We start from the raw sequence: 14,532 nt of genomic DNA, 5'->3' as shown, positions 1-14,532 counted from the left end.
CTCTGCATCAGTCTGTAGAAATTAGACACCAGTCATGATAATAGAAATCTAGACTGTGTCCTATGCCCTGCAAGGTTTTCTCCCGAGACATATCGGTATTTCTCTCAAACTGCAGCACAGTTTGAAGGGAGGTTTTGCATATATTAAGATTTCTGTATTCTCCAAAAATCTGCTCAGCCCTGTGGCCGTCATTTAGCAATCATGTCTCTCCCAGTATCCAACATTCTGCATTTGTTTGGTTGTTGGCAGTTGTTTTATGCTTGTGTTTGTCAGGTTTTTGAGTCGAACATTTAGCCGGGCAAATGAATGAAGTGTATATGTTTAAAGTGAACCCTTTCTCTCACACTCTCTAGGTTTTCAAACTGAAGGCAGTCCAGCTAGCTGAGAAGCTGCTTCCTGCCTTCAACACCCCCACTGGTATCCCCTGGGCCATGGTCAACCTTAAGAGGTTAGTGACACTACCACTAAAAACCATCCCATCATCTGTTGGGTTCTCTTAAATGCTGAAATGAGTATGAAATAAATTCCACACGATCAGAAATGCCAGTTTTTTTTGACACTACATGAGATTTAACAGATTTCACCAGAATACTAATGAAGAGCTTACAGATATCAGTTTGCTTTACTTAACAACTACAGTTGTGGTTGGAAGTTTACATCCACTCATCATGGTCATTTTGGTGTTTTATTGATTACTTTGAAGTGTTCTCTTTCTAGGGCAGCATACATCTCTAATGACTTTAAAAAACAAGAATAAAGCACATAAATTTAAATTTGTTTTGGACTATCTCTAATTGACACAGTTACATACATATATGTGTCTGTGGTCTGACACTGTGGTCAGCAGCACAGGAGCACCACAGGGAACTGTGCTGTCCCCTCTTCTCTTCACCCTGTACACCTCTGACTTCTGCTACAACTCTGAATTATGCCACATTCAGAAGTTTGCAGATGACACAGCCATCATGGGGTGTATCTGGGATGACCAGGAAGAGGAGTACAGAAGTCTGGTGAGGAACTTTGTCGCATGGAGTCACACAAAACACCTGCAACTCAACACCTCAAAGACTAAGGAACTGGTTGTGGACTTTGGGAGGTCCAGAGCAGGTCCACTGCCGGTTCAGATAGAGGGGGTGGAGGTGGTCAACAAGTACAAGTACCTCGGGCTGTGGGTGGACAATAAACTGGACTGGTCATGCAACACAGAGCACCTGTACAAAAAAGCCCAAAGCCGACTGTACTTCCTCAGGAGGCTGAGGTCTTTTAACATCTGCAGGAAGCTCCTGAGGATGTTTTACCAGTCGGTGGTTGCTGGAGTAATTTTCTATGCTGTGGTGTGCTGGGGGAGCAGCACAGCAAAGAAGGACTCATCCAGGCTGGAAAAACTGATCAGGAAGGCTGGCTCTGTGGTCGGCATGAAGCTGGACACTCTGGTGTCAGTGGCAGAGAAAAGGACACTAAAGAAACTGCTGGACATTATGAACAATGCTGGGCATCCTCTGCACACGGCCATAAACAACCAGAAGAGTCTGTTCAGTGACAGGTTGCTTCTCCCAAAGACAAGAACCAACAGACTTAAAAACTCCTTTGTCCCACACGCCATCAAACTGTTTAACTCCTCTCTGGAGGGGAGAGGGAGGGGAGACAGGAGGACAAAGGAGGGGGGAACAACTAAGCTGTAGTGCCTCTTCTCTTCACTGTGCAATTACCTTTTGTGCAATACTTTTTGTTAATAATCAGCGGTGCAATAGACTCCATACTTGAAATGTGCAATTCACTTTTTTTTAATTTTTATTTTTATTCCTATTTATTCTATTTATCCCCTTTGTATATTTTATCTATATATTTCTTTGTATTTATATATGTGTGTATATATATATATATATATATATATATATATAATATATATATATATATATAATATATATATAATATTCTTAACTCTGTAACTTCTGTCGGTGCTGTGCTTTTTGGAAAACAAATTTCCCAGAGGAACCCACCCGAGGGATTAATAAAGTTTTATCTTATCTTATCTCTTATATAACCTCACTAATATTTGATTAAAAACCACTCTGGAAGTTGAATCTTGACCAGATAGCCATCAACAAGTTTGTGGCATGATTCTGTCTGGATATTTGACACTCTTCTTGGCAGAATGGGTGGAGTTCAATGGTTGGTGTCTTGGCACTGACCCGTCATTTAAGCGTATTCCAAACATTTTCAATATGGTTGAGTTTGGGGCTTTAGAAACACCACTCCAGAAGCTTGGTGGAGTAATTTCTAAACAACTACAGACACTGAGCATCAGTTCAAACAGCTAAGTACGTGTTACTTAGATGTGTCACCACTTTGTCTGAAAGAAGAGCCAGACTTTCACCCTCAGTCAGAGGAAATTAGTTAAGATGTTCAAGGAACAACCTAGAAGCCATGAAGACTCAAGCCTGTCATGACCTGGAACACCAACGTCATAGTTCAGAGGGAAGCCAGTTTATCACCTTCAGCTGAGAGGGTGTTCTGATAGGACAATAATCCCAAACAAGCATTAGCACGCACTGGTTCTGGAAGGGATAAAGCAGGCTAATAGTAAACTTCTCGCCTTCCCTATTGAGCACCCAATTGAACACTTAAAATCCAGGGAAACCATTTAATTTAATCTTATGTTTTATTGATATCTTTTTCTCTTTGTAAGGTGACCTTGGGTTTTAGAAAGGTGCCCTCAAATAAAATGTATTATCATTATAATTATTATTATTATTAATTTAAACCTTGATAAATTGATAAATAACTCTCAATACATTACATTTTTGATTCCTGAAAGTAGCCACCCTTTGCTTTGTGGACAGCGCTGCAAACCCTTGGCCTTCTCTCAGTGAGCTTCATGATGTAGCCACCTGAAATGGTTTATACATAATGGTTAAACACTAGACTTTTTAGTCTCCCTGCCTCTCAGTTTAGGTCAGCTTTGCTGTGATTTATAGTTCCTTGCAGACAGAAGGTTTGACCAGCAGGGAGACGGTGCTCACAGCCAGAGCTGTGTGTCTGTTAACTGTATTAGCAATATCCCCTGTGAGCGATATCATACAGATGTAAGAGTAGAAAAAATACCGTCTGACACTGAGTATTTAGTGCAGTGTTTTACCGTACCAACATGCACATTTTTAAGGTGCTGAAAGAGTTAATAAAAGGTAGAAACACATTCACAGTTTTGCTGCTTGGACCTTACAAGTAAAATCATTGCTTTTAATGTATTTAAAAGTTGGCTTTGACTTTTTTTTAGGTCTTCCAAACTCAGAAAGTTTGTGTGCGTGCATCTCAATAAAGCCAAGTCCAAGTCTTGAGGGAAATTTTTGGAAGTTGTGCAAATTAGTTTTATAAAAAGCTGCAAAAAATCCAGAACCAGTGTTAAATTCAACTTTTAGAAACATGTAGCCATCCTGTTTGTAATGCAGGTTCTAACAGTGCTCTGCTTGCCTGATGTATAATGTTACTCTAACATTCATCTCTTTCTGTTCTTGTTAGTGTTTCTATTCTCATTTTCTTTCCTCCTCTCTTTCATTTCACCCATGCACAGAATGAGAAACTTTGTGCAGTTTTATGCCTCGTGTGTACGCTCTGTCCTGTCCTAGCCTGCCCTCTCTATTATCAGTTTACATTTTCTTATTCAGCATGAAACAATGAAATCAAATTACATCATTGCTGGTCGCTACATATTCAGTTATTATGTGTGTATGTGTACGTGTACACAGATCACCATCCCATAGCTACACAGTCACACGCACCACAAATACTCTTGGGAACAACTGTACACAGAGGAATTTAAACAAACCAGAAAAAACAATAAGTGACAAACCTGTTTATATAATGTGCTTTACACACAAACACACAAGTCACAGCCTATTAATGTTGCATCCTGTCATGTAAAGCTGAAGCATTCCCATCCACGTCCTGCGTCACATGACTGAGAAAAGAAGACTTCAGAGCACATCAACAGCCTGAAGCTCTGTTTCCCTAGACCAAAAGATATTTAAATTGATTATATACCATATTAGCACATTTATATGGTTGTTATGAAGATGAAAAATTTAAAACATGCCATTAAAAAAAGTTTATTTCTTTTGCATTCCTGTTAAATTTTTTATTAGGTTCCTATTAAACCTGACGCAGGTCCTTAAAAAAAGGTCTGAAATACACCTGCATTTAAAAGACTTAAAATAGTATCAAACTTTCTTAAATTTAGTTTGCATGGTTTCTAACTTTAAGTAAAGGTGCAACATGACTGATTAACTCTTTAGTTTAACAGTGACAAAAGTAATGTAACCTTGTATCTTTTAAATAGGTTGCAACGTAATAAAATTGAAAATGAAAATGTGTTTTTTCTGGCACGTATCTTTAAACCCTTCTTTACTTCAGTGTAACCACATCAGTAATTTCCATGAACCATGTGCTCTTCCTGTCTTATGGAGTGCAGCTAGCGAGAGCTCCAAGGATGAGTGGAGTCATTTGCTAATGTTTATTGCAGCTGCTGGTATTATGCATGCCTTCACAGTCTGGTTGTGCTTGACTGTGTTTTTGCCTCAAGTAGTAAAATAAGTTGTTTTCACCTTTAGAAGAAACAGTTTTCTTACGTATTATGTTGGAGGTAGTTTAAGTAGCTTCCTTTTTAAATACTAAATCCTTAACAGAGGCTGAAATGTGGCTCTTGCTCTCACATGTTCCTGGGAGTTTCGTCTTGTGTGCACAGCGTGGAATTAAAATGTGTGGCATTTATCTGTGATATCACAACATGATACTTTTATATCATGTTTAATTTAATCTGGTGTTGCCATTGATGATATGATGTGGTGCAGTCCTGGTCATGAAAAATGTGTTTATTGTCTTTTTTCACATTGTTAAAGGCAACAGTAGGGAAATGGTTAGCATATGTCTTGGTTATACAAATTCCTTGATAGATCCAAGATAAGAAACATTAGAGGAAACCATGATGATGATAAGAATGAAGGCCTGACTAGCCTTGTTGGGCTCTGATAATGTGAATAAGGCAGATATCTGAAAATCCTTGCCCTAAAAACTGACACGTAAATCCTTATTCAAACTGTCCATCCATCATTTGTTTAAGTTGAAACCCAATTAGCCTACACAGAAATATTGAGCCAATAAAAATCTTTATCACTTATTTAACTTCCCGATATTTTTCTGTCTTTTAGCACCATGACCAAGTCTCATTTCTTTGTTCTTGTTTGTTCTTGTTTTCTTCAGTGGGGTCGGCCGTAACTGGGGCTGGGCGTCAGCAGGCAGTAGCATCCTGGCTGAGTTTGGGACCCTCCACATGGAGTTTGTTCACCTCACCTACCTGACAGGAAACCCAGCCTACTATCAGAAGGTAATAGTATGAATGTACACTATATGTCCTAATTTTCATGCTGGCGTGCTGATTTGTTATTTAACTGCGGATAACAGTCTAAAAACAGTTTTTTGAGAAAAAAAATATAGCCTTTTATCTTAAATAAGAAAAACCACATTCCAAATAGAAGTGCTGAAATGTTTAGATTAAAAAGGAGAACATTTCCTGTTTGGATTAAAACCGACTGGTGTTCCTCTCAGGTGATGCACATCCGAAAGCTACTAGCCAAAATGGACCGACCCAACGGGCTCTACCCAAACTACCTGAACCCCCGGACGGGCCGCTGGGGCCAGCGTAAGTACATGTATTTGTGTTGACTTTATCGCATAGCTCCAGGGCTCTCATTAAAGCATTTTAGTTGTTAGCATTAATTTATGACGTTTTTGATGTTTTACTTTTTCATGATTAGACATTAGCTTAAATCCTGGATTTGCTGAACTGTTCATACATTTCAGAGTTCCATTTATTGGGGTGAAATGGCTTTTCCAGTGTTGTAATGAAGCATTTCTTTTAAGCATTAAATATGATTTAATGCTCGAGTTCCTGCATTGCTGCATTTGGGAAGTGTCGATGTTCTTGTGAGCTTGAAATGATCATGGAATCAGGAGAGCAATGAAGAGAATGAGAACAGATTATCACTAAGTGAAGGAAAGATGAAAAGCATAATGGATCTTGTTTAATGAGAACAAATTGAATGGAGTAGAAGAAAATGGAAGAAGGGGAATGTAGTATTCCCAGTATATCGATTACACTCGGCAGTCAGCCAGCACAAGTGAAGAACTCTTGAAGTAAAGTTAGGCTTGCAGTGGCAAACTATTCTTTCTCTGAAAGCAGTCATTTCTTTAATTATATCTCTGCTGAAAAAATGATCTGCAGAGACAGCAAGCATTAGTCAGGGGTACGTCAAGTTTTGAATTATACATTGTAAAACACAAATAATAATAGAAAGAATGATTGCTGTTGTATTGAGGCAATGTAAAGGCTAACTCAAATGTGGGTTTGGACACAAAGTGAGTCACTGGACCGTTTTCTGTTGCTTTTTTCTTTATATAAGCAAGCAGTAAAGAGAAGAGTTTTTAGCTGGACAGAAGGCCAACAGAGTGTTGTATTAAATGAAACTATTGTATTGTTATAATCAGTAACTCTGCAGATTGTAAATGTAATGCTGGTTAAAAACACACACACACATCTCATTGACATAATGCTTTCCCTAGCCGCTTACCCTAGCCATCAAAAATGAAGGCCTAATCCTAATCCTCAGCCTAAACCTAACTTAGGGCTGCTCAATTAATCGAATTTTAATCTCGATTACGATCTGGGCTTTCAACGATCATTAAAAATGACTGAGCCGATTATTAGCCCCTCCCTCGTGCTTTACTCTCGCGCTGCTCCGTGTGGCAAATCGAGCGCACCTCTCTGCATTTCGAACACGTGTCACAACAATTAAGAGCAGCGGTCCCCAACCTTTTTTGCGCCACGGACCGGTTTATACCCGACAATATTTTCATGGACCGGCCTTTAAGGTGTCGTGGATAAATACAACAAAATAAAACTAGTACCGGTACCGAAAATCTTTTTTATTCATAACACATGTGAAAAGACCCAGGAAAACCGAGTAAACAAAATAACGCTGAAAACCGATAAAAACCCTGAGAACTATACATTTCACACCTGAGCCTCAACTCTCGCGGCCTGGTACCAAACGACTCACGGACCGGTACCAGTTGCAGAGGCCCGGGGGTTGGGGACCGCTGATTAAGAGGACCCGAGGGAAGCTCAGAAAGCTAAGCAGAAGTTATTTGGAGAGGAGAGTGACTGCTGTTGGTTGAAAAGAGAGGTAAAAAACTTCAGTGGTGTGGAAACCTTATGGGTTCGCGGAGTCAGACGTGGATCAAGTAGACACAGTGTGTAAACTTTGCCACAGTGTCGTAGCTGCACCACAGAGCAACACTGCAAAGTTCACTAAACATAAATGTTTACAATTTTCATTTATTTTTTATATTGCAAACATTTACACTGTTATCAGTATTTTATATTATTTTTTGACAATCTTTAAAGTCATTATTCAACACATTGTTATTGTTAAATAAATATCGTCAAATAATCGAGATCTCAATTTCAGTAAAAATAATCATGATTATCATTTTTGCCATAATCGAGCAGCCCTAACCTAACTATAACCAAACTTTAACCCTGACACTAAAACAACATTTGGTCCCCACAAGTATAGTAGTGTGCAAATTTTCTGCCCTCACAAAGATGTCTAAACATATACACACTCACACACACACACAGCCCTGAATGTATGCACGTTGACCCCTAACAGTATTTCAGTTTATTGTCCAATCTTTCATAGGGGCTACTAAATATTTCGTTTTGTTTATTTATCTGTTCATTCATTTTTTAAGCATGTCTTTCACATCAGACTTAGATGCTAGTTGACAGATATATGGGTCTGGTGTTTGTTATCTAGGAATTCCAAGAGAATATTAAAGCATTGTGGTTTTTAAAATATACCCTTTCAGTGTGCACACTTTTTTTTTTATGGAGCACCATAGTTTTTGCCTGAAGATCAGATATGACAATCTGCTTGGGGTTTGCTCTTTAGTTCAGTGAGAGGAAATGAAAAGATGAAATCTGTTTCAAATTGAATATATAGTGTTTGAGTTTTTTTGTCCTAGGTATAGTTGCCATGGTAAGAGAGTGCCATATTCAGCCTGTTCAGTTTTACAGCACCCAAAGTAAGATGGAGAAACTGGAAAAAAAGAGAAACAGATGAGGTGATGGTGCCACTCTTAAGTCTCCATTTTATTTGTTGTACTTGACAAAACAAATGAAGAGCACTCAGGGACAGATAGATAAATGGAGAGGCTCATTAATGGATGGATAGGTGGCTTGGCAGTCAGACTGATGCACTTGTAAGTGCACAGACTATGAGCCAAAAGCAGGGAGAAATAAATGGTTTGAAGATGGAGGGTGGGCAGATTGATTGATGGATGAATGAATGCATTAACAGATGGATAGTCAACTGGCAAGCTGGAGGACTAGGCAGGTGATGATGGATGTTTTATGTTTGCTTCTGTGCATGCATGAGTCAGGAAATGAGCCTATCTTTACCTTCCTGCGAAATAAAATGTTTAAAACAACAACTTTTTCTGCATGTGTATTTCTGTGGCTTCAGTGTAGATCAGTCTGCATATATGAGCAGAGTTTGTTTCTTGCTCACACTTGCATGCTGCTCCTTGAGTGTCTGCATCGTGATTTTTATGGCCAGGCCACATTAATTTGCTGCTATTTGACCTTGTTGCCTTAGCAGTGTTATTGATTATAGGGAGTTATGTGAGAGCAGTGTAATTAATATGAAACTTCAGGTAGATCAAAGTAGTTTTGAGCAGCAACATCCTTGAATAGTGATTTTTTTTTTGTTGTTGCAAAGTAATAATAAAAGTAATAATAATAATAATAATAGTAATATTATTATTATTATGAAACAGAAGATGGCAGCACTGCATGTACAAGGATGCCAGCTGCCATTAAACCCCGAAGAAGAAGAAGCTGTGTCCCAGAATTCATAGCGCAGCCCAGCTCAGTTTCCAACAATGGCGGCAGCTAGTTAGTTTTAATATTACTCTTATTATTCTTTCTGGGTCACAAAATAAACGTTTTACATATTTTCAGGCGAGAATGTAGCTGTGTAAACCTCAAATATCTCCTCAGTTTATCAAGACACCACATATTTTCAAAAGCGCTCCGACGTTTTCGGAGACGTCTGTTACCCACTAGCTCGATAGCTAGCCGGGGGCAAGGCTCACTAGAGCCCGTGAGAACCCCGGACTCCCGGCAAATCGTTTTCAAACCCACCGCCGTCTTTCGCTACTCAGGTTAAACATATATAAGTCACTTAGATAACTTCAAAATGTTATTGTTTGGGGGTTTTTTTGTATTTTATTTGTTCCTGAGTAAATCGGTTTGGCTGAGATTAAAGTTATAGTTTTTACACAGCTGAATAAACGTCAAGCAGACAGCTGATTATCAGAAGTGTGAGATGCTCGAGAATTTACTCCGGTGTCCTGTTATATTTTAGATAGCAAGGAGTTTATTAAACTTCACCGAAACAATCTGCAAATTTCATTAAAATTTAATAAACTATCATCTTGTCTTTATTTTTAGTTAGCACATACCTTACACACTTAAAGCTGTAAGCTAATCATAGTTATATAAGAGCAGATGCTGCTGGTGCAATAAGCTGTACGTTTTATGTCCAATGGATGATGATCTGATTAGTCGACTAATCGCAAAAATAATCAGTGACTAGTCGACTATCAAAATAATCGTTTGTGGCAGCCCTAAATACAATATAATAAAATATAGGAAAATTAAATTTTTTAAAAAGTGAGTGATTTCACTGTATTTTCACTTCAGTCATCATTTTCCATGAAGCTATAAAATGTTGCTGTCCAGTCATCTATAGCAGGAATTTGAAACCTTTTGGGACTGAGGAGCACTTGCAGGAAAGAAAACTTTCCAACGACCTCCTCATAATCCTAACAGGGATTTAGCTGGCTGCGGCTTAGTGTCACTTCACAATGTAACTGAAATATTTTCATGTCTCACCTGATATCTAGCTGGCTAATAAGCCACGCTATGTAACAGCAGGCTCAGCGAACCGTGAGGGGAAGCGAGCAAAGTCGTTATAACATGACATAATGTGTTACCATCATACCAGGGTTTCTATTGGCCCAGACAATGTGTAGGAGGGACTGATAGACAAACTCAGCATATTTTATTGGTCTAAGCAGTTTTCTAATTGTATCAATGCTAATCCAATTTCCCCTCATGGGACAATTAAGTATTGAATTAATTAAATGCACTTTAAACGGCACAGTTCAGTTTTATGATTTATAGCATATTATTGGCGAGGCTTAGCTATGGCTCAGAGATTGATAAACACTAACTGTAGATAAATAAGTGGTTATCAGCAGTGGAATATTTATGGGTACCTGTAAGGAAATGCAGAGCCATCAGTCTCAGCTCAATCATCCAATAAAAGCCTCTGTCACACACAAACTCTTAAACATAATCGATCTTTAATGATCACTGTTACAAAAAAATTACTGTCACTTTCAAACTTTGGAAGCAAACACTTATTGTTTATTAAATGTGTATTTATTGAGGCGAATTTTGCCTCTAGTTAAGTTAAACTGATTATTATCCAGTCTTCTGTTTTGGAGCGAGTGTGTAACTCTAAACCTATTGAATTATGTTTAAGGTTAAATTAAAGTAAATTGCCATAAAGTTAAATATGGTTGTTCTTTGTATAATTTAGAAGACCTGTAAGATAAACAGAATCGGAGACAGAAATTGTCAAATAGAGACGAGATACATTTGTTTAAATTCATTACGAGGACGAGCTTTTCAGAACAGAGAGGCGGTGAGGCTGTCTCTCTCTTTAGTACCGTATCAGCAAACAAACCTAACAGAGACCACGAGTTAAAATGTGTGCAGCTGTAGGGTTTTCTTACCGTATTATCTTCTGTGACAAGTAGACAACCACTATTTGGAGGCTCTGTTATCTTCCTAAAAAGCTTAATTGGTTTGTACTTATTTCAGGGTGAAACTAACTGTAACAGACAGGATGAAAAACACCTTTCTTTTCTGTGATGGGGATTTATTTGCAATAACTCTGTGTTTGAATTATGAATACTGCCAATGTTGGTATTGGATGAGACCGTTTGAAGATTGGAAGCGTGTGTTGACAGCATGTGCAGCGTTGCCTCGTGTATGTTAATGTGTAGGTGTGTAGACAGTAGTTAAGCCAGACTAATGAGGAATGAGTCTGAGCTCCCCTTTCTTAATGAGATCCAGCTGTGACTGACAGTGTTATTACCACACACTGCTCTGTCTTAGCGTAACACAGTGCTACCTTTCTACACACAGCACCCACTTCCTCTTTGGAACCTCGCAGTGACTCTTCTTTCCTCCTGTGTATACAGTCCCTGTCTTTCAACTCTAGATTTTCATGTATCAGAGTTAAATATAGCCCAAACAGAATAGTGTTTTACATAGGTTCAGTATCTACAGGCTGTACACACTGCTACAGGTAAAAGCTTATTATTCAGTCCTTACTCTTTTCTCCCAAAGGATGGAGTGTAGGCAAGAAACAACCTGAAGATTAAGAGAACTGCTTTCACACCTATAAAGATTTTTTTTTTTACCAACAGTATCGGTGTCTTTCTGCAGCTTGATAAAAGTTTTAAAACTCTTTTATTACTTACTTTGGCTGGCATTTTGCCAGACTACTCTTTATTCAGAGCTCTTTATAAATTGTTTTTTTTTAAAAGTTATTATCTATGCAGTGTACAGCAGCTTGGGTAAAGCAGCTATGTTGACTGCTTCTGCACTTGTTGCCAGTTTTTTTTGCAACTTTTCTGGCTCATGTACAAGAATATAATGTTCCCGTTCTCATTGACGTCATCTTCAGTGACATCGAGTCACTGAAAGAAGCCCAATTATGTTTTGTAATTTGTAACTTTCTCCTCCTTTCAATAAGACTAAATGTTGATGAGTGAAAACATTTTATTCTTTGCCCAAATGGTTATTCATTGAATTTTTTAGGAAAACCGCCACCTCGATTTTGACTAATATATTCTTTATTTGATCGAAATAGTCTAGTCTATGAACAGGTTACTGTGTCACCTTAATGTCTCTGTTACGTGAAAATGCTGGAAAACCTGTTTGGGATCATCCAGTTGTGTGGCTCCAGCTCCATTGTTTCTGATGCTGTCACTACTGCTTAAAGAGCTGAGCTGAGTGTATATCATGTAAACTGTGGTGCCGAGTCCAACAGTGTTCTAATGGATCATTGCCGACTAGTTTGTGAACTGCATTTCTTTGAAGTCCATAACGTGGCCACAATTTATCCATCATTTTCGGTATAACTTGACCATTTTCTATATACAGTTCATGTACAATTACAAAGAATTCCAGGGTGTACTGTGGTGTAATTTAAATCTGGCTCACAATTAAAGACACAACCTGACATAACAAATCGATATACTTTATTTCACCTTCTTAAAAACACAGAGGAGTCTCTCACGATGCTGAATGGGGGGTGTACCTCTGTGCTGCTTTGCAGGAGTAGCACGTGGAGTGGGTCAAAAACTCGCTCCAGTGGGAAGTTTGTGGTAAATCTGTTAAACTGTTATTAGGGTCAAGATCAGACTACTGAACTCTATCGTCTTCCCTACTGCACTTTACACTAGTGAAACCTGGCGCTCAACAAGTGCAATTATTCAACACCTGAACGTGCTTCAACAACGTGGCCTGCAGCGAATCCTGAGAATTTCCTACCGGGACCGAATAACAAATGAGGAGGTCCTACGAAGAGCAGGCACCCGCCCATTAGCCGGTGTTGTTGCAGAAAGGCGCTTCCACTTTGCCGGCCATATTTTACGCATACCCCCTCATCGCCCAGCTAAGATTGCCCTGACATGGCGTCCACGCATTGGCAAGCGAAAGCAAGGCCGACCAAAGACCACATGGCGTCGAACATTCATGGACGATCTGAGAACTGTCGACATTGCCTGGGACGAAGCTGAAGCAGTCGCTGCTGACCGACATCGATGGAGATCACTAGCTGCCCGATGCGCCGCCCGGCGTAGGAGGAACTAAGTCTAAGTCTGTTAAACTGTAACACAGGTGTCCTAAGGTGAGCTAAGGAGGACAGAACCCTCTGGGGAGGAGAAGGGTAAACACTTGCTTGGTGTTAATTTTCAGACTGTGAGAGGTTTCTTCCTATTAAAAGGGAGTTTTTCATTCCCACTCTCGCCAAGTGCTTGCTCAAAGAGGGGGCTATTTGATTGTTGGGGTTTTCTGTATTATTGTAGGGTCTGCCTGACAATATAAACCACCTTGAGGGGACTGTTATGATTTGGCGCTCCACAATTTAAAAAAAATTTATTGAATTAAATTGAAATGGTAAAGAAAGCTTTAAAGGATGCTAAATTAAAGAGTGCACTAACAGCCTGCACGATAAGTGAGCACTCTGTGTTCAATAAAGTCATGAAAAGTACAACAGTTTACAGACAACAGTGTGTAATTGTGAAATAAATAATGATCAGTCACTCTGTATGAGAAATTAGTACAGAAATGCTGGTGATCCTAAAGAGTTCCCACTTTTCATTTTGCTGTATATGCAAAGACAGTTGTTTGATATATTGTTATTGCAGTTTTTAAAAACAATCTCTGCTGGCTCGGGTCCTTCACATAAAATCATTATACTGTCTCTTTTGATAAGATGCAAAGATGTTGTGTTTCCCCAGCAGCCTGTGTCCTTGACCTCTGCTTTGAAACAGAACGTGTGTGAAGCTTTGTGAAGGCGTCTTTTTACACATGCGTCTTTGTCTGTGTGTTTGAAGCTGCCACCTCAGCAGACCCTGCCTTTGATTGGCAGGTGCTCTCTGCGTGACCCAGATGCTTTGATTGACAGAAAATAATGGAGACAGGAGCTCAGGGAGTATATGTGGGTGGATGCTGAGTTAAGTGTGAGAGGTGACAGTAAAACAGAGTATGAGCAAAGAGTTGTAATAAAACTACCAAAACAGAAAAAGACTGATAGAGCTTGGCATGTTTTCATTTTTATAACCCTTTTCCAAGAAATTAAATTTCATAATAAATGTTATTTTTGTTTTTTTCCCTTGAAAGTAGATAAGTAGATGGTAATTTATTTGATACCATTCCTCAGATTCAAGGTCAAGTTTTCTGAAAATATAAAGTTATTGATTAACTTGCTTAGTCTCTCCCCAGAACTGCTTGATTCAGCTGATTGTTGTGTTTGTAGCATGTCAAATATGTGTTACCAACAAGGAAATGGAAATGCATCTGGTGAAGAAACTATGCAACATCAACACTAACAACACCATTCAACAATAAAATAGTTAAAGGGTGTTTCTTTCATCTCTCTTACTTTTTTACATTTTTATTTTTGGCTGTTTTAAATTCCAAAACCTGCAATCTGCAAATATTTAATATCGAATGGATATATCAGTCGGGTTCTAATTACAGCAGATGAAAAGGTTTAATAATAATAATGGATTGGATTTATGTAGCGCTTTTCAAGGCACCCAAAGCGC

At 38.8% G+C, this 14,532-nt stretch overlaps 1 protein-coding gene and 1 long non-coding RNA gene across 5 annotated transcripts in view; both read left to right on the top strand.

Moving 5' to 3' along the window:
• man1a2 (mannosidase, alpha, class 1A, member 2) overlaps positions 1 to 14,532 on the top strand; it is a 144,457-nt gene that overhangs the window by 108,784 nt on the left and 21,141 nt on the right. For all 4 annotated transcript variants that reach the window (XM_085134472.1, XM_085134474.1, XM_085134473.1 and 1 more), the window contains exons 7-9: positions 354 to 448; positions 5,257 to 5,380; positions 5,602 to 5,695. In XM_085134472.1, the coding sequence (XP_084990598.1) occupies positions 354 to 448; positions 5,257 to 5,380; positions 5,602 to 5,695 (313 nt within the window). The remainder of the gene's footprint in view (positions 1 to 353; positions 449 to 5,256; positions 5,381 to 5,601; positions 5,696 to 14,532) is intronic.
• On the top strand, positions 7,693 to 13,333 carry LOC146500132 (uncharacterized). Its single transcript, XR_014869686.1, has 2 exons — positions 7,693 to 12,610; positions 13,100 to 13,333. It is a non-coding gene; the product is annotated as an uncharacterized LOC146500132 (long non-coding RNA).

This window comes from Neolamprologus multifasciatus, chromosome 16 (assembly GCF_963576455.1).
Source record: "Neolamprologus multifasciatus chromosome 16, fNeoMul1.2, whole genome shotgun sequence".
Taxonomy (NCBI): Eukaryota; Metazoa; Chordata; class Actinopteri; order Cichliformes; family Cichlidae; genus Neolamprologus; species Neolamprologus multifasciatus.
The sequence above is the reverse complement of the archived record's forward strand: the minus strand, read 5'-3'. Positions and strand labels throughout refer to the sequence as shown.